A 20271-nucleotide genomic window follows, 5' to 3' on the forward strand; every position below is an offset into this window, starting at 1 on the left:
TTGCTGGTTCGTGTTTTATCGTTATGCCATTTGTTTTCTTTGCATTTTCAAGGGATTTACAATTAAATGTACAAAACAACTGAATGAATCATAGTTCACACTAATGGCCGCTTTAATATTTCTTATATCTTTATTACTAATTACAAGTCACAAAAAAAACGATTGCTTACGCTGCACACAAAATGGGCTGTTTGTTTCCATGTTTCTAAGATCAGCCTAATTAAGATTCAATAAATTGCATCTAAATTTCACAACTTCAGACATTCAAAACGCGTAAGAAAATTCTTTCAACCATATTCGGCGTAGAAAAACCACAAGCGATTTTAATTAAACATTAATTAAAATTAATTGAGTTTACCTTTTGCTCGGAAGTCATATGAATAATGACCTAAAAACTCCATTGAAGTCTTCTCTCTTAAAAATTTATAATTTTTGCGTGCACAGCAACCTAAAAAAAAAACAAAAAATGTCAAGTCTTCTGAGTTAATTAATTCGAAGAGGCAAATTAAAGAGGAAATAAAAAATGAAGCAAAATGGCAAACTAGAAGAGAAATTTTGAATAGTTTAGAAAGTGAAATCAAAATCCAAAGAATGCTAATAAAAATATGCACGTATGCACGCATGAAACCTATATATGTGCATATATATGTATGTATAAATCCATATATAGGTAGCGAAAAATTAAAAAGAAGATAGTGGCTATAAAAGAATAGCGCAGAAAGGGAAAGGCAATAATAATCGAAATGGAATTTTTTAAGAGTCAAAATTTCCATCTATAATACAATGTGTGTATGTATGTATGTATAGCAGAGTCCGTTGTTCGTAAAAATTGTAGCTTTGCCTAGAAATGACGAAATCAAATGTATGTGCATTCAATTTTATTGAACATTATTGCCTAGTTGTAGTATTGTAATCGTGTAGGTATGTGAGTCAATAAAATATTAATTTTTACTTGTATTTCCGACTCTGACAGTTTTATATTGCACTCGTAAAAGCGTCAGAACTTACAATTATTATGCTGAACGATTGTTAAGCGTTATTGAAAAAAAAACTTAAATTAATATTTTCAGTTTAAGGGGTACCGGTGGTCTAGAGCTGGACAATTTAGAATATTTTCAGGATTCTAAATATTTTAGGCTTTCTAAATTTTTTAGGCTTTTTTTAACTTCTTTTACATACAAAAATGAAAATAAAATTTTGTTTTTAAAAAATGAAACATTTTTTTTTTTTAATTTTAATAAATTTAAAAATGGCCTTCTGAAAACTGGACCTGGATGGTGTTGTCCATTTTGGCTCTTCTATTTATTTGAAACATAAAAATCAAAAAAATTATGAATCAGTATTACTGTAGCTATTTCCCGTACTAGAATAAAAATAAAAAAAAGTTGACAAAATAGGGCGGTGTTTTTTTTCAGTTTCTTAGTAAAAAAAAATATAGAAAATAATTGAAATAATAATTTGATTCTAGGCAGGCGATAGCCATTGTTATTGTGAACAACATATTAAAATTTCAAACGATTCGGCTGAATAGTTTTTTTTTTGGCAGCACCAGGTCGAAAAAAGTAGTTTTGAGATAATTGAGTTTAAAGTTTTGAGAGTAGCCGTGTGACAAATCTGACTCTACCTATTAAAACGGCTGTAGAATCGAAAATACTGAGAATATCATTTCAAAAATTTGACAGTATATTCTAAAAAGCCTATTCTTTCGAAATATCGAAAAAACAAAAAATCGATTTTTTCAAATTTTTAGACCACCGGGTCCCCTTAAGTTATGTACGAGGAGTGTTCAAAAAGTATCGCGAATTTGTGTTTTTTTCAAAAATTATTTATTTCCTCATTAATGTCTATTTTGTCCCTTTCAAAGTACTCCCGATGAGATATTATGTACTTGTGCCAACGTTTTTTCCAATCTTCGAAGCACATCAAAAAATCATTTTTTTTATCTGGTTCAGCTCCTCCTTCGATGCCGTCTTTATCTCGTCAATCGTAGCGTAGCGTCATCCTTTCATGGGCCTCTTCAGTTTCGGGAACAAGAAAAAGTCACAGGGGGCCAGATCTGTGGAATACGATGTCTGTGGCATCATTAGTGTGTTGTTTTTGACCAAAAAGTCGCGCACAAGCAACGGTGCGTGAGCAGGGACGTTATCGAGCCAAGAGCCAATTTTTGTTCTTTCACAAATCCGGGCGTTTCTGGCGGATTGCTTCACGCAAATTGCGCATAACTGACAGGTAATATTCCTTATTGACCGTTTTATCCTGTGGCAAGAACTCATGATGCACAACGCCCCTGCAATCGCAGAAAACGGTAAGCAAAACTTTTACATTCGACCGAACTTGGCGTGCTTTTTTCGGTCTTGGTTCATGCGGCAGCTTCCCTTGAGATGATTGAGCTTTGGTTCCCACGTCATAACCATAAACCCACGATTCGTCACCAGTTATGACCCTCTGGAGAAAATTTGGGTCGTCGCGAACAGAGCCCAACATCTCATTAGCAATGTTCATGCGATGCTACTTTTGGTCGGATTTCAGCAGTTTTGGTACGAATTTTGCGGCGACCCGTATCATGCCCAAATCATTGAAAAAATCGAATGGCACGAGCCCATCGATATGTCTAGGTCCTCAGCAACTTCTCTAACGGTGATTCGACGATTGGCCAATACCATTTTCTTCACTTCCTAAATTTTTTCGTCTGTTGTTCAAGTGCTTGGGCGTCCGGCACGCTTTTCGTCGTTCACATCTTCTCGGCCCTTTGAGAACATTTTGTACCACCGATAAACGTTGCTTTGGTCCAAAGTAGCTTCTCCGTATGACACAGTCAACATTCGGAATGCATCCGCGCACTTAATTTCGTTTTTCACACAAAATTTGATACAGGTTCTTTGATCCATCTTTTTGAATAGGTAAAAATCGAGGACGAGCCGAAACAGATGCAAGCAAAGCAGCTGTCAACAATTAACTGAACATTCAAAATGGCCGAACTTGTCGGCACGTGTGAGAGACATGAGTACCAACATATTGCCACAAAAAATCGAAAAACGTAACCTGCGAAAATTCAAAATTCGCGATACTTTTTAAGCATACCTCGTATTTATTAATTAACTATAATTGTGTTTATTAGTTGACTAAAAATAAAAATATACATAAATAAAAGTAAATATAAAAAAAACAAAAATAAAATGCGCGTACACTTATGTTCTCTTCTTATAATATATGTGGTGTCTTGATGTTGTTCCAGAAATAGAGGGACCTACTGTTTGTTTAAGTCGACTCCGAACGGCAAATGTTTTTTATGAGGAGCTTTTTCATGGCAGAAATACATTCGGGGGCTTGTCATTACCTGCCGAAAGGCAAATCGAAAAAAACCTTTGCACAGTTGTGTGGAAATCAGGGATCTTCTAAAATTTTTGAAAAGTATACACTGTTTTTGGCGGAGATCAGACAAGTTCCCCACGCGGCATCACAATGAGTATATCTCACAGAAGAACCGCTTCAAATTAAGCTAAACTTTGACACCTTCTCGGAAGGTGTTTGTCGTACTAAAATCCAAAGATTTTTACACCGAAGACTTGCTTAAAATGCAAAAAGCTATTTCGAGCTATTCAATAGCAAAACAGCAGCGTACATGAAGTATGATTAGTTTTGTGACCAGTAATATTAATATTTACGCAAAAAATTTGTAGTCACATTTTTCACTTGCCTTAACACAAATGTATTCGAATGAGCACCAAGCGTGAGTCAGCACCTAGGAAGTTTGCGCTTTTCGAAAGCTTATGAGAATAAACTAAAAGTGTGTCGACAGAGAATAAAATTCAATATTAATAAAAGAAAGGCAGAAAAAAGCAATTTTATACATTTTTACACATTTTACGGAAATACACACTAATCTGGACTAAATTATAGTTACATAAAAAAAAGTAAATTAATTAAGAATTTCATTGCAATACTTAGGGTGACAAACGTGGAAATGATTGAAATGCTTGCAATATTTGCCCTGAAAAGATAAAAATTCATAAATACGGGATTTCAATAAAATATTTCCCGAAATATCAGATAAAGAGTTTGCCTTGGTTGCTTTCGTAGATATTCTATATATCGACGCCTTCAACAATATAATGGCGAGCGCTATAGTAGATGCTTTAAAAGACTTTGGAGTTGAACCACACGTCGTAGCCCTGATAGAAGATATACTCGTCAAAAGAAAGGTAATGGCTAAATTAGGCAACACTACTCTAAGCAGATAGGTCTGCAGAGGCACACCGCAAGGCGGAGTCCTCTCCCCTCTTGTTTGGATTTTGGCAGTAAACTCCCTATTGCTGACCCTAGAAAGAGGGGGTTGCCACGTCACTGCATACGCAGATGATCTAGCAACTGCTTTTAAAGGCAAATATCCTAAAGGGAATAGGACTGCTAATCAATTTGCCTGCACTAAATCTCGTAGTGGCCGCCGCCTCGGCGCTTAGACTCAAAAGTGTGGCACACTCTGAACAGTCACAAGCAATAAATAGACTATTTTATTCCTAGACTCACCTTCGACAAGCTCTTCAAGACAAGTATACCGTCGGGAAGGGAGTGGCAGACACTAAGGCCATGAAGAAGGGGGGAATTAAATTTTTATACAGACGGTTCCAAGTTGGTCGATAAGGTTGGCTATGGAGTATTTTCGAAGGAATTAGGACTGGAACTATCCGTTCGATTACCAGACTACTGCATACACATGCCGTAACAAAAACGGCTATAAATGTATTCTCGGGTAAAGGTGCTGCTCTACAACTGCTCAGTGACAAAAGTATCATTGGGATACCTATGACCACGAGCAAATTAATAACGAAAAACAAAATTATCCAACAGGCCATTAGGTCATGGAAAGATGAAGATACATGCCTAACAGCTAGGCTACTATAGCCGCAAATAAATAAGAAAAGGACAAAGGCATTGTTTGGCTTCTCAAGAGATCATACTCGAAGGTATTGGCTTGTGTCATCGGTCATTGGCTATTTGGAAAGCATTCCTTGAGACTAGGAGTATTCTCCCATGAATATTGTAGAAGTTGTAGAGATGTCGAAGAGGAAGAAACAGTTGAGCACTTCCTTTACAATTGCTCAGGCTTAGCTAAAATCAGAGGAGGTTGTCTAGGTAAACAATTTTTCAATTTTCTTACAGAACTGTCTAGCTTAGGGATTAGACCAAACCTGTGCTTCATAAGAGCCTCAAAATGGTTTTATGAAGATAAATAAACAAGGCTCAGTGGCATCACAACAGACCTGTAAGGTCTAAGTGAGTTGGTCATACGGACCGACTACCACCATAACCTAACCTAACCTATACCGAAATTGAATGCGATATAAAAATGCATACTGAGGAGTTTTCTGAAGATTCTTAATAAGAAGTTGAAAATTTTCATGAATATTTTTAGAAATTTGTTAAGGTCGTTTTGAATTACTTACAAAGTTTGGAACTTGGATTTATAATGTTTTTGTCATACTATACAATCTACTCTATTTACGAAAAAAAAAAAAATTAACAAACGAAATTATTGTGAAAGATAATTTAAATATCCATCAACATCAACGCACTCCACAAATAGTAGGGGGAGCTCGGCCAAACACCTAACAGAAAGAAGTGTACGCGCCAATTATATATATAATATATAATTTATATATATATAATTTAAATTATATTATAAAAAGATATCCGGACTTAATTAGGTGAGCTCAAGTGTACACCAATGAGGAAGCTCTTATTTGCAAAAATTATTGTTTTTCTAATGAAAGCAGTTTTTAGCTTTTCAGCGGCAGTAAAGAAGTGCTCGCGTCTATTTTAAAGCCGGTTATATTTATTTTGCTGGAAAGATTAAAAGATTTATTAAAAAGTAGTTCAAAATATACTTTTTTAAGTTATCAGCTGGTCCTTGGAAAAGAATATATATTGTGAATTACAAATTTAAAGAACTTCAGAAATCACACTCTTTATAAAACGTTTTCGTGCCAAATAAAAGGCAACACAATAAACCGGGAGCTCTTTGCCACACTTTAGTACCGAAAAAATACCGTTACCAAGCACATTCTTAACAACTCGAATTCGATTTGTTTGCGTAAAAGAGAATCCGAGATGCCCATATCTTCAAGTGTTCGCCACGTTTGTAGCTTGACACCTGGCCGATGTGGTATCAAGTTCAACTTGAATGGAGTTGAGGGTAATTTTTCATGAATGCATTTCTTTGTACTTATGTAAAAAAAATTCACATGAAACCCGCCCATTCGAATGCTAATTACACAAACACATACGGCGTATTGCCTTTGCTTTCATTTTCTGCTTTTAAAATTACCAGAGAGAGAGAGAGAGAGAGAGGGAGAGTGTGTCTCAAGTAGGTGTTATAGCTTAAACGCACTGCATGGTTACGAATTTTCATATTCCGTAACTCCCCAACATACTTTTAATTAGAAAGCATTGTTTACTTGAGTGCAAGTTCTTGCATATCACAGACTTAAGTCTTATATGCTTAAAAACAAATGTATTTATGTATGCACATAGCCATTTGTAAGGACTTGTGAAACAGAATTGTCAATGACTTTGTACCACATAAAAAAAAATTACTAAGGTGTAGAAATGCATTATTCACTTTGCTATAAAAGTGGTGGCCAAATAATAGAAACGGTTTTTCTCTAACGCATGCATCCTTGAGAACTATGTAGTTCAACTTGTGATGTGTTCAATTGTTCAATACCTCCTCGAAATGTCAGATTATTCAAGGTTTTTAAGATAAACTTCTTCACCACTTGCCGCGTGAAGACTGCTGAAATACTTTTTATTAAACTTTACGCTCGTGGGGGCCCGCAAGCAATAATGATAGATTACGTAAGGCTTGGCCATCCGAAGTAAAATTGTGTGTTATTGAGGATTCAACAGCACCATTCTGTTCGCTAAATTCACACGCATTCACACACTCGTGTGCAACGAAGTGTCATTGGTTGATTTTTATCGTATATCACTAACACAATCTCAGGTTTTTTGCAAACATACCCCCTGTTACATCAGCCAATCAGCTGATTCAGTCAAATTCGCTGAGAGCGAGATAACGGTCTGTTATTGGCCGCACCTTCGCTAATATTTTTACCTTGTATTGATTTTTTTTTCGTGTTTCACCAACACAACCTCGGTTATTTATATTCAAACCGCTGTAAGGGCCCCTCATGACGTAATCAAATCAGCTGATTCCTCCAAAATCCCTGAAAGCCAACTGGTCCGATGTTAGCCTCATTCAAGTATTAACATTCTCGGTTACTAGAGTTGAAATTTCATGGCCGTTATATAGTGTTCCAGTTGTAAATTCTAGTAATAGAAAACTAAACTACATTCTACCAGAAACATTTTGATTAGAAGCTTATTACACTTCTTTGCAGCCATGAAACCCAAGAAAAAATCTCTTTTGTATGTAAAATCAGTCGCTGAGTCCGAAAATCCACTTGTTTTTTCTGTCGGGTAAAAAAAAATTTTTTTTCTTTGAATCAGCAAATTTAACTGCCTTGAATTTGATATATCATTTATTTTGATCGGTTTACGTATTCTCCAGGTATTATCTTGTTTTGCTTTAGATTTCTTTGAGGTTTGCATTTCGACCTCTTGATCTTTTGTGCCCTCTACTCATCACAGTACCTCATCCTGCCCCAGATCCCTTATTAAACTTAGGATGGAGCTGGGTTGGGCTGAGCGTATGCGCCTTTTTTCTGGCTGCAAATGGTCGAGATGTGTCAACCTTCTTCGCGCTATAGGGCTGCATTCAAGAAGAAGGTGCATTAAGGTCTCCTGGGATCGGTCACAGAAACGACAAGAATCAGTGAACCATATCCCGATCATGTCTGCAAAGGCCTGTGAGAATGCGCGGTAAGAATTCTAAGTTTATCCTTGGGGAGATTTGTGGGTTTTTAAACCTCTTTTGTTTGTATTTATCAAAGATGTATTTTTTTTCTAAGGGTACGATCCATTTCTTTTTCGAAAAACATTACTAAGGACTTAAAGATATCAGACTTAAAGTCCTCTTTTCTAAACATATTCGCTGTTGTGCACGCTTCGATTTCAAAGCCTAACTTTCTATTCACGTATGGTATGTTTCCAGTATATAAATTTAAATAAGACAGAGCTGTACTATCTGTTACTTGTTGTAACGCTTTTTCCAGTCTTCGAAGCTCTTCTGATACAGGTTTTTTTGTATGGCCCTGAGAGAATTTTATCCCTTCAATTGTGTCAAATCTATTCTCCATGTGCCTTTTTAATTTTGGGAACGGAGAAAAGTAGCAAGTCGCCTAGTCTGATGAATATGGTAGCTGAAGTTTGATTACTGGGATAAACCCCGTATTACAAAGGCGGTTGCGTTTAGTCTCTTAATGAATTGGCTATCTCTTAAGTAGGATTTTTGAAGAGATACTGATTAGAAAATCATAACTCATTGTCCTCACACCTCCGCATTCATTCCAGTTAGTGGCCGGCAATACGAGAATTACAGCTTTGCTTGTCACGCAAAGTTTAAAGTTTACTTTCCAATATCTCGAAAAAGTGCTCCACCCTAATGCTCATGTGTTTTTGTATAAATGTAAGTTGGCGTGAGCGTTGCAAATAATAACAACAAACAGCATTGCTGAGTACAACAAACTCATTAAAGTATAGGAAACTAAAGTAAGCATTAAATGCCAGCGGAGAAAAAAGAAATCAAGCAGCAAGTCGAATCAAACATTACAAAGGGAGAAAAACGAAAACGAAAACACAAGCAGGAAAACACAACAAAAGATGAAATCTCAAGCTATTTACAAGTACTTTTCGCAGTTGATTAATGAGGATTGTTTTAGCTTTTTTTTCTGACTGCTATCCTTTTTCAAGTGCCACAAGGTTGAATACCTGTGGATGTACGAGTACATACACTATTGGTCAAAACTCTTTTATTTCTTTGGTAATTTTTCATATTATATTTTTGTGTATGTAATTTAATTTTCATTTAATTTCTTTTAAAATTTTTTAAAATTTCTAAATAAAAGAAGATTCATGTGCATTCATTTTTGAAGTCAATAATTTCAGTTGAACTACAAGCCTAGATTTCTCCACATCGCTTAATACATAATTATTTATAATAGTTTTTTATAATTATGAACAAAAAAATAATAATAAAACTTAGTAAAACTTACTTTTGTCGGACTTAAGTCTCATGAAGTCTCAGAAGAAGTTGAAAGCAAATAAATACTTTTAAGCCCAAAGGTTTAGTTGCCAAAATTTCTGGGAATCTCTTATAGACAGAGGATATTCATTATTAAATATATATGCATTTTCCTGACTTTTCAAGGTTTTTAATAAATTATTTCTTGGTTTTGCAAACTTCTCTGTGAATAACGAACTGCGAGTCAATGCATGCCAAAGTGCGACAAATTAAAGATCAAGTTGTGGGGGTGGGGGGATTCCTTTGCAGAAAGATGGCGCCGGGTAGCACGCATATCAACGCCCAAAGGGTTCGAGCTGTTTGTTGGCCTCCATACATGTTTCGGCAAATTAGAAATAATCCTTAAAGTACAATATTATTTTGAACAAACTCATTATTGTCTCTTTTAGTGGGCCTTTTTGATCCTTTATTTGGCAAATACCGAAAATGCCTTGTAAAGAAAGGTCTTAGAGCTTTATTCGAGTAATAAAAATCCCCCATAACCTGAAAAAAGGAGTGAGAGTGTTTTGATCTTTTTTAAATTTTTTTTCTTTACATATTTCTTATACATATATATATATTTTTTATATTGCTTATATTTGAGTCCTTGCTTTTTATCTATTTTGTTTTTATTTATTAATTTATTTTTTTTATTTTTTTACATTTTTTTTTGTATTTTTTTTTAATTTTTTTATATATATTTTTGGTATTTTTTATTTTTTATTTCTTATTTTTTTTTAATATTATATTTAATTTAATTTTTTTTTTCTTTTGTTACATTTTTGTTTATTTTTTTAAATATATATATTTTTAAAATTTTTTTTTTGTGTATTTCTCTAATATTTTTTATAAACATTTTTGTATATTTTTTATATCTATTTTTATATATATTTGTTATATGTTTCGTTTTATAAAAATTATAAATTAAATTTTGTTTGTATTTTTAATTTTTTTTTTAATATATATATTCTTTATATATATTTTTTACGTTATTTATATTCCTTTTTTATATTTTTCATACATGGTTTTTGTAGATTTTTCATATATTACTTATAATTTATTTGTCACATTTTTATATTTGGGTTTTTTATAGTTTTATTTATTTTTTTAACATGTTTTATATTTTGTATTATATATTTTGGATATATAATATTTAATTAAACATTTTTTTTTAATTTTTTTGATTTTTTTAATTTATTTTGTACATTTCTCTAAATTTTTTTATAAAATTTTTATACATGTTTTAGATATTTTTTATATATATTTTTGTATATTTTTTATATCTATTTTTATATGTATTTTTTATAAATATTTTTTTAAATTAAAATGTTTTTATATTTTTTATATTTTCTTTATATGTATATTTTATATTATGTATATTCCTTTTTTATATTTTTTGTAGATTTTGTATATATTATTTATATTTTTTTTTTTAATTTTTTTACGTCACATTTTTATATTTAGTTTTTTTATAGTTTTGTTTATTTGTTTAACATATTTTATATTTTGTATTACAATATATAGTATATTTTTGTGTGTATTTCCTATATTTTTATATTTGTTTTTTTTTTTATATATTTTTTTATATAAATTTTTTATTTTTATGTTATTTTATATTATATTAATTGTTTTATATATTATTATTTTTATATACATGTATTTATATTTATTTTTATACATATTTTTTTTATTTTTTTTTAATATTGATTTCAGATATTGTTTTACTATTTTTTTTATATATTTTTTTTTAATATTATTTTTCGTATGTATAGTATATTTACAGTATAGTTAATTCACTTTCTCGTTTCAATGTCTCTTTTCCACCAAGAATTTCTGTATTGTAGGAGTTGTGTCTTAATCGTTTTCTTGTTTAAACTTGAATTTAAGATATTCTATAATTATTTAACTCCAACGAATGAGTCCAATCTCTTGACCCCAGAACGTAACACTGTTTTACAGTCGTCGACTGAATCGAGTAGCTCTCCAACTCTCCTGCTCTCCAGTTTGCTCTTCTTCTAAACTGGATTTTAATTTTCTTATTATTTGGTTAGAGAAAGTTTTAGGCTAATTTTTAGTAGCGCTTTTAATCAAAAAATCTAATGCGTAGAACATACATTGGCAACTGTCTTCAGAAACGTGGAAATTACTCAAGATTGTCTGTTGACTGAATACTTTTCACATTAATCAGTGATAAATTAATTTTAAACCCACTTAAAATTTTTTTTCAAGCCAATTGTGTTAATTCTGCATCATATGAATAATTCAGCAGCATATGAAATAATTTTTTGATGAAAAAGTTGATAGTTAGGACTCTAAACATTAGAAGGATCACTTTTTATAATGAGTTTTTTGCGATGTTGGCAGCTTCACAATGAAATCAAATCATTGAGTTCGGTGCCACAATATTTTTGACTTCAATTTCTTAATAATAATGAAGTTGTGAGCTATAATATTCTCCTTTATACCTCTTCTCATCTATATAAGTAAACCCCAACTCCCGTTTGTCGTACCCGGTTGAAACAGCCAATCTCCGAGGCCTACCATTTGCTGAAATTGACGACGACATCTGATGGCCTCACCGTACTAGGCAGGGATCTAGAAGCCGCTACAACACAGCTTTTGTGTATTCATTCAAGAGAAAAATTATGAAACATTTTATAAAATTAAAAACAATTTATAAAACTAACTTTCTACTCCAAAAATTGTGTGTATGGCAGAAGTAATTGTGGTGTTGTTTTTGGGTGCAATTGTGTATATTTATAGAGCTCAGCGATGAGTCCACACGATAAGAAAAAAAAATCTTCCGAAGCGGTGTTTAACTTTTGGCCAATACTGTATATACATATGTACATGTATGCAGCATTGTATCGAGTTTTTTTTTAACAACCGCAACTCAATTAGCTGCAAAAAAGTATTTTATTGTTAGCCATAAACCATATTAGGCGCGCTCGTATTTCACAGGAAAAGATTTCCACTTTATTCGCTCTCTTGCTTTCATACAATTTAATATTTATATCAAAACAGCTACCTTTCCCTTATTATTTAGCACAAGGTGGCGCAAAATGAATCATCCAATTTTGTTTTCGAATAACTTTTACTAAGTACAAAAAAAAATGATTACGAGTGATGGAAATCTTTATTTTAATCTTTACGCGCTCCATCGCTTGTCTGCTTGTATACTGTAGCTGTCTAGTTAACAAGTGTCAAATATAGCTGATAGGGTATAAATCTTTCGATAGGGCGATTAATTTTGCGCCACCTTGTATAATATCTGTGCGTGTGAGGGTGTGTGGTGTGAGTCTGTGGTCGCTTATTAGCCACAGTGAAAGTGAGAAAAATGGCTGGCAGGTATGGGCAGGTGTTGCTTAATCCAAGCATACAACAGCGAAAAAATTTACACCGTTTACTAAGTAGACATTTATAAAACAAACAAAAAAATCATACTTTGTTGAAATTTTAAAATTTTTACCTGCCAAAAAGTTCAACACATCGTTAAACGTCATCGTTAATCGACCAAATTCGCAGTTTTGCTTTGAAGAATAGCCTAGGAATTAGGCACGCGAAGTTCCAATCTATGCATGCATTCTTCCTGCGCGTTAAATCCCATCTCAGCCTACATGGACCATCGTCGACGTCGGCATCTAATTCCCCACACTCCACTACACCCACCACGCCCGATCCGTCGGGCTCACCGCCCATGGAGCTGCAACGTTCCAAATCGTTGAAATCGATACGCGTGCGCAAAGTGTCCAAAGGATCGTTGAAATCATTGCGTCGCGGCTCTGTATGCGTTACAGTCAGCACACACGCCTCCTCGGTGTTTTATAGTGACGAGGTAAAGTTTGCATACATTTGTTGTTAGTTGTTGTAATTATATGATTTGATGTACTTATGCACCTAAAATATATTAATAAAATTGTATGTGGGCCGGGAAATGTAAAAAAAATCATTAAAATTTTAAACTTCCTTGCAGATAAAATTGGGCGCTTTTTTTCATATAAAAAAAGATGTCCGTCAGAAAAAAATCTCAAAAATCAATGAAAATTTTCAGCCACTGTAAACTTCCTCTTTATTATCTAAAATTGAATGGGCCATAAAACTGCATATCAAACATTTTTTTGAAGTTTTTCGTGGCCTTCAGATTGGGGTGTTCGGGCCATATGCTACACTTCCTCGTAAGCTACGGACATTCTAGTAAAACTGTGAGTTCATGCCCATGGTGTTGGATCATTGTACACTTTCGCGCTAGGCCCGAGCAGAACTTTTTCCATTCAACTTCCCTCAAGGGAGTAGTGGGCGGGATGCAACATTTGGAGGCAGGGCATGGCAAACATGTTTACGGATGGCTCGAAGTTGGACGGACGAGTTGGTGGAGAAGTATTCTGCGAGGAGCTTCCCATCAAGCTCATTAGGCTTCTGTACCACTGTAGTGCTTTCCAAGTGGAGGAGGCCGCAATTAAGGAAACAGTGGATTGGTTGCTTACTTTTGTAATTGTTGTAAAGAATATAAATATCTACTCTGACAGCCAAGCAGCAATTAGGACCTTGGGCTCGCTGAATTGTGCTTACTTCTCTCTCGATTGCATTTTAATAATTCGATAAAAGGCTCATTTGGGTTCCTGGTCACAGCGGCATAGAGGAAAACTGCTGGGATGATGAACTGGTTAGACAGGAGACCCTGGAGAGGGTTTCATCGCAAAATGAGAGGGAGAACCTGTGGTCTACTACTGGAAAGATGGGTCTTGCGTCAACTCAGGGATCGCTGGGTTAGTGCACCAAAATGCAAAGTTGCGAGATCCTTTTGACCATGGGTAGGTCTGGGAGGCGAGATGGAACTTCTAAAGCCAACAAAGCCGCAGCTCTCGAATTTGGTAGGTATCCTTACCGGACATTGCCCGTTAGGTGTTCATGCGGTGAGGCTTGGGACTGTTTCAAGTCATTTCTGCAGAAGCTGTCTGGCGGACGAGGTGGAATAATCTCAGCACTTTCTTCTCAGCTGCCCTGCTCTCGTCGGGCAAAAGTTTAGACATCTGGGTTCTCACTTTTTCGCTACACTTGCAGATATTACGGGTTTAAATATCACGCACCTGGTGAAATTCATCAGTAGCTATGAAGCGAATAATACGAACGTAAATCGCTACCGTTGGTAGTCATCCTCTAATCCAAAGTCCCTTCTCTCTGTCTGGTTCCTTCCCTTCTCTTTTCCCCTTCCCTCCCCTCTTCCTATATGGTATCACAACGGAACAATTTTGAATATTTGCTCAAGTGGGCCCTTCGCAAGGGGCAGCCATTTATCCTAACATAGTTTTTACCATTTTATTTTTGAGTACTTTGAATATTTTGAATGTTAGTTTTTTATATTAGGTTAGGTTAGGTTAGGTTTGGCACCCGCATCGCACATAGGGACAGCGATGCCACTAAGACTACGAGATGAGTCCGCTGTGAGCCGCAGGGGCTGGGCTTCCTGACCTTTGGACAAACCGTAAAAGGTTGTTGATACCTAAAATGTGTAGATCATCCATATTCATTAAGAAGTAGGATCTTAGAATTGAATTATTTGGCATTGAAGAAAATAGAAATCCTGTAAGGGGGTGCTTTAGTTTTGGCAATACGGTATGCGTAGGTGTGTTTTGAGGTGGAATCTTTGCTATTTCGTGTCACACTTATTAGGTTAAAGTGCAAGCTACTTACATGACAGCATATATGTATGTGTGTACATGTATATAAATACACCCCTGCATTGGCAATGGAAGCCTCTAAAGTGAGGTTTTTTTCATTATAAAATATATTCATATTATGGTATTGGCGCGTAAGGATTTGTTTGTTTGGTTGTCTTCTTCCATATTCCATTTCCATGTGGTTGGTTTTTTGTTTTTTGCTTTCATCGTTTATTTGTAAATGTTAATTTATCGCATATTGTTTTCTTGGCCATGAAAATTAATTCAATTATTCTACTTTTTCATGTTGCTTGCATTACAAGCAGTGTGCGTGTGTGTGTGTGTGCGCATCTGTGTGTAATGTTTGCGTCCATTCGCCTTCTGCTAGTTGTAGTTCGAGTTGCCAGCCCATCTGACCATTCGTTTACATATCTATGTATGTATGTGTGTGTGTATAGTACATGTTTACATGTTTACATGTTTGTTTTTACTTTTTCCAATTTTGATGGATATATCGTTTTTAAAATTGCATTAGTTTGTTTGTAGATTATGTGCATGGAATATAAGTGTGTATGCGTGTGTGTGCGAGTTTGTAATAAATGCCAAGTGCATGTTACCGTTTTGCTGTTTATGGTTCAAGTGCCTTTGCGATTACGCGTACGCCTTTGTCTATGGCTTTATCACACGTACGTAGTTATGTGTGTACTCCTATGCCATACGCGCACCTGTGCATTTATGTGTGCATGTATGTGTGTGTGCATTTGTGTTACGTAGTTTGTAAAAATGTATGACTAAGGTATTTCTATTTTTGTATAATATACTGCGATGTTCGAATGGAATAAAATTACATCATTAAAATTAATAAATTATAGTCAATATATAAAAAATAAAAATAAAACAGAGCGTTGCACTATCGAATATGAAATTATAGCACAACTACCCACTAGTTTATCACAGGGCAAAGCCCAACCGCGTCCATCCTTACTTTGCAGGGCTAAAAAGCTAAAAAAGAAAAATTACAAAAATTTAAGGTGCTAGGGGTAGTTAGAGATTTTCAAACATTTTTTTTGCCAGTCAGTTGTTTTATTTTACAAAAATAAAAACTTAGCATTAATACATCACGTTTCGGCTTGACTTTAGCAAATTAAAAAAAAAAAATTAAAAATTGTAAAAGTTGTCGCTGTTTGTGTGATGCCCGTTTCTTCAGAAGTCCCTTGCGGTGATCATCACAAGTCCTTGGAGATTCATCTAAAATCAATCGGACAAGAGAAATTAGTTTTATTAATAGATAATCTTGTGCCTGATCGAAGCTTTTTTTGTGTGTTCAAAATTAACAATATGGCGGTCTCAAGAAATATTTTTCAGATTTTCGAGAAAAAAAACCGACAATTAATTGTTAAAAAAATCGAAATTAAAAAAAAATCCTTTGATCAGGCACGAGTTTTTTATGTTTTTCAAAACCAGTATAAATTTTACTGAAACCTACTAAGCGGTTTTTAAGTTATAGTGATCACTAGTTCAAAAAACATAGTTTTGAAAAAAAAAGACGCATTTAAAGTTTTGCTATCGATTCCGGAGCGCCCAGGCGCTTGTCGAAGAGCTCGAAAAGTATTTGTCGGATTCACTTCAAATTTTCACACACTATTTTTAAGATATTATACTTTAATTTTTGAAAGTTCTGACTACCCCTAACCCCTTAAATAAATTATCTTTTGCGCTATACTTACGTACTCGAACTTAGCTGACAACTACCACCGATGGTTGCTCTTGGCTGCTACTAAAATGTTGCGCCAATCGCCTTTTGATTGCCTGCGTTGACGTCAGTTAGCAACATTAAGGGCGGTCAGGTCATCGTTGACTTTGTCTTTTCAACGTAGATGAGGGCAACCTTTGGAGCATAATTGTCCATTCGCTCAACGTGACCTAGCCAGCGCAGCTGCTGAATTTTAATGCACTGCGTCGATGTCGGCGTACAGCGCGTACAGTTCGTGCTTCCATCTTATTCCATACGCATTATGCTCGCAAATCGGACCATAGATCTTGCGAAATATTTTTCTCTCGAAAGCTTCTAATAACCGTCCATCAGTGTTCGTCAATGTCCAAAACTTGGCGCCATACGCCATCGTGCATCGAGAGAGGGCTCTGCTATTCAATTGCCTACTGAGTCGAAAGTAGCACCTGTTGGCAAGAGGTGATATCTTGGCTGACGTTGTGGTTAGTGGTAACCCTGGATCCTGGGTAGACAAAGTCTTTGACTACGTCAAACTCGTATTTGTCAATTGCAATCTGCTGTCTAAAACGCGTAGACTCTTTGGTTGTTGACAGAAGGTATTTTGTCTGGCCCACAAGACCCGCTCGACGGCAAAAAATTATCAACAGTCTCTTTCTCTGAAGGATCCCCACAGCTTCTGCAATGAGAGTTCTACGGAAGTCGAAGTTTCTCCGCATACTTTTCGATTACCCAGTAAGCGGTGAATACCGCTATGAGTTTGGAAATTGAAGGACGGGGTATCCTCAGCACTTGAATCGTCCTGCTGCTGTCGTGCCGAGGCCAAAGTGTTTTTGGGATAGCACGCGATAGATTCCACCTGGCTTGAGCTATTTTTCAGAGAGAAACTGCAGTTTCCCTGTAACAACGGTCAAGGGCACACTGATGGAGACAACTGAAACCAGTTCTGTTCACCCTTTCCTGGCGAGTTCATCGGCAAATTAATTTCCCTATGTTCCTCCTTTGCCCTGGAACCCAGATAAGTCCATTTTATATTCCGTTTTCCCATCTTACCAAAAAAGAGTAGTTTTTACAAGCCGCGACCAAATATTTTCCCTCATTTTCCATTTCGCCTCCGATCCCCACGTGGCCAGAAGGATTTCACGAACTTACAAATTTGTGTACTTGTCCAGCGATCGCTGAGTTGGCGCCAAGCCTATCTTTCGAGGAGCAGGCCGTGGGTGGTCAAGGGGATCCCGATCCGCTTCTTTCGCGGGGAAATTACCTCACAGGTAACTTGTTTGGCCAGCTCATCCGCCTTGCAGTTTCTCGCAATGTCGCTATGACCAGGAACCCAGATGAGCTTTATGTCAAAGAATTCGGATGCGAAGCCAGGCATTCCCTGACCAGTTTCGGATGCGCCTTCATTGAACCGAGGGCGTAATGGCCGCTTGGCTATTGGAGCAAATATTTACCTTATTGGCAGTTAATACGCAGGTGAGTAGCCAATTGGCTGCTTTTTTTTGATTGCCGCTATCTCTGCTTGGAATACAGTGCAGTGGCTCGGTAACGTGAATTTGAATCTGATGGGGAGCTTCTCGCAAAATACTTCTCCGTCCAACTTTGAGCCATCCATGAACAGATTCACCAGGCCTTGTCTCCAAGTGTAGCCCTCCGTCCACTCCTCCCTTGACGGAATGTGAGTGATGGACTAAGCGAGGTTATACTCGTACATTGTCCCGCCGTCAAGGGGGATGAAACCAACGTTTCTAGGTTTACTGTCTAAGAATACTCCTGAAATTTCCCAGCGAATTTTTTGTGAAACATTTTAACCCTCCTATCATTTTTAGTAATAAATCAAAATGACTCACACGGGTAGGAAATATTATTTATTTATTTATTATAATAGAAACATTTCTATAAACATTAAGAAAAAGAAAAAAAATTTGTTGATGTTTAGCGACAAGGGCGTCAGGTGGCCCAATATTCTACAGCCTTTCCTATTTCGTAATTGCTATACTGCATTCTTGTCTTTTTTTGGCTGCCGCAAAGTGTAATCAGAGAACTATTTTCTTTGCTGCTATAATATTTACTTATATAATATAATTATTTTTATTTGATAGTTTTTTAATTGTTATATTTTTTATTTATTTTTAGGGTGACTACATTAAACATCCCGTCCTTTACGAGCTCAGCCACAAATATGGCTTCACCGATAATTTACCCGAGAGCGCGCTGCCCAATCGTCTCGAGGAAATCAAGGAGGCGATACGTCGGGAAATTCGCAAAGAACTGAAAATCAAAGAAGGTGCCGAAAAGTTGCGCGAAGTCGCCAAAGACCGACGTTCCTTGAGCGATGTGGCATCAATTGTGAAGAAAAGCAATAGCAAATTGGCCGAGCTGAAATCGGAATTGCAAGAATTAGAAAGTCATATTCTACTAACGCAAGGCAACTCTGTGAGCAATGGAAGAGGTAAGTACGGTTTGGATGTGACTTAAACATACAGATACACGTCGAAAAAAACAACTCCCTTGTGATTATAAATTTCGACATTTATTTTCTAAAATTTAATTTTAACTAAATTTTAATAAAAAATCTCAGAAATTTTTTTTAGATTTACATCGAAATTTCCTACTTTTCTAGCAATTTAAAGGAAATTATTCGGACTACACTCCCGATGCAGTGCCATTATACATCTTTGAGCCATCAGTTGGTGACCTCTATCAGTTGATATGACTCTGGTCTCTTCTTCTTCTTGATTGGTTTAACAAAGCGCGCCAGTCGTTTCTTTGTCGTGCTAACCGGCGCCAGTTGGACACCCCAAGTGAAGCCAAGTCCTGCTCCACCTGATCTTTCCAACGCAGAGGAGGCCTTCTTCTTCCTCTGCTACCACCAGCTGACTCTGGTCTGGCAATCCTTTTACAGTCTCTGCTCAGATCCATCTTGGGAACAGATAGTCTGTTTTCGATGCGTCTTGCAACCGCAAATAGTACAACTGATGCATAAACGTACGAGTTTTCTTTTAGCATGCCTGCTGCTTTAATCCTGGAAGCAGATTTGGCCGCTATCCCTTAACATATATATGACTGGGTGGCATATGTAAGATCACTTCCAGCAGCGCCTGAGACGCCAATCGGTGCGCACCTGTTATTCCTACACAAGCTGAACGTTGGACTTTTATGAGATTCTTTAGGTAGCATTGTGTCTGCAGTGCCTCGCACTACACGAGAGCTCCATAAGTCTAAATGGGTCTGATGATCATATTTTACGCAAACTGGCTTATGTATGGTTTCAGATCCCATTTTTTGGCAACTGTCCTCTTATGGATAAAGAGAACATTACGAGCTTTCTTCATCCTTTCCTCGGTGTTCCTTTTCAAAGAAAGATTTGAGTCCAGAATTATTCGCAGCTACTTGCCTTCGTTCGATAGGGTTAGTGTTACATCATCTATAGACGATAACTAAAAACTCGGTATCTTATACTTTCTAGGGAATATAACTACTTCGGTCTTGGTTTGGTTAACTATTAGACCGTTTCTGGTCGCCTACTTAGAGAGTTCCCTTAACGCTGATTGCATGAGCCCGCTGATAACCGACAGAAACTTCCCCTATCTTGATCCTTTCCTTGCTCATAGTAATAAGCCATTCATTTAAGGTTAGGCTTCACAGCAACGGCGAGATATACAGGGTCCGGCACTCGAAGTGTAACCAATTAAAAAGGCCAC

General features: G+C 36.0%; 1 protein-coding gene across 8 annotated transcripts in view; it reads left to right on the forward strand.

The window, feature by feature from the left end:
- The window catches only part of LOC129244756 (serine/threonine-protein kinase N), a 155607-nt gene that overhangs the window by 69562 nt on the left and 65774 nt on the right, over nucleotides 1-20271 (forward strand). For 5 of the 8 annotated variants that reach the window (XM_054882570.1, XM_054882571.1, XM_054882575.1 and 2 more), the window contains exons 2-3: nucleotides 12567-13016; nucleotides 18704-19019. In XM_054882570.1, the coding sequence (XP_054738545.1) occupies nucleotides 12756-13016; nucleotides 18704-19019 (577 nt within the window). In that variant the 5' untranslated portion in view covers nucleotides 12567-12755. The remainder of the gene's footprint in view (nucleotides 1-12566; nucleotides 13017-18703; nucleotides 19020-20271) is intronic. The other 3 variants (XM_054882574.1, XM_054882572.1, XM_054882578.1) reach the window with 1 other exon arrangement.

Source organism: Anastrepha obliqua, chromosome 4 (assembly GCF_027943255.1).
Source record: "Anastrepha obliqua isolate idAnaObli1 chromosome 4, idAnaObli1_1.0, whole genome shotgun sequence".
In the NCBI taxonomy this organism is placed as follows: domain Eukaryota; kingdom Metazoa; phylum Arthropoda; class Insecta; order Diptera; family Tephritidae; genus Anastrepha; species Anastrepha obliqua.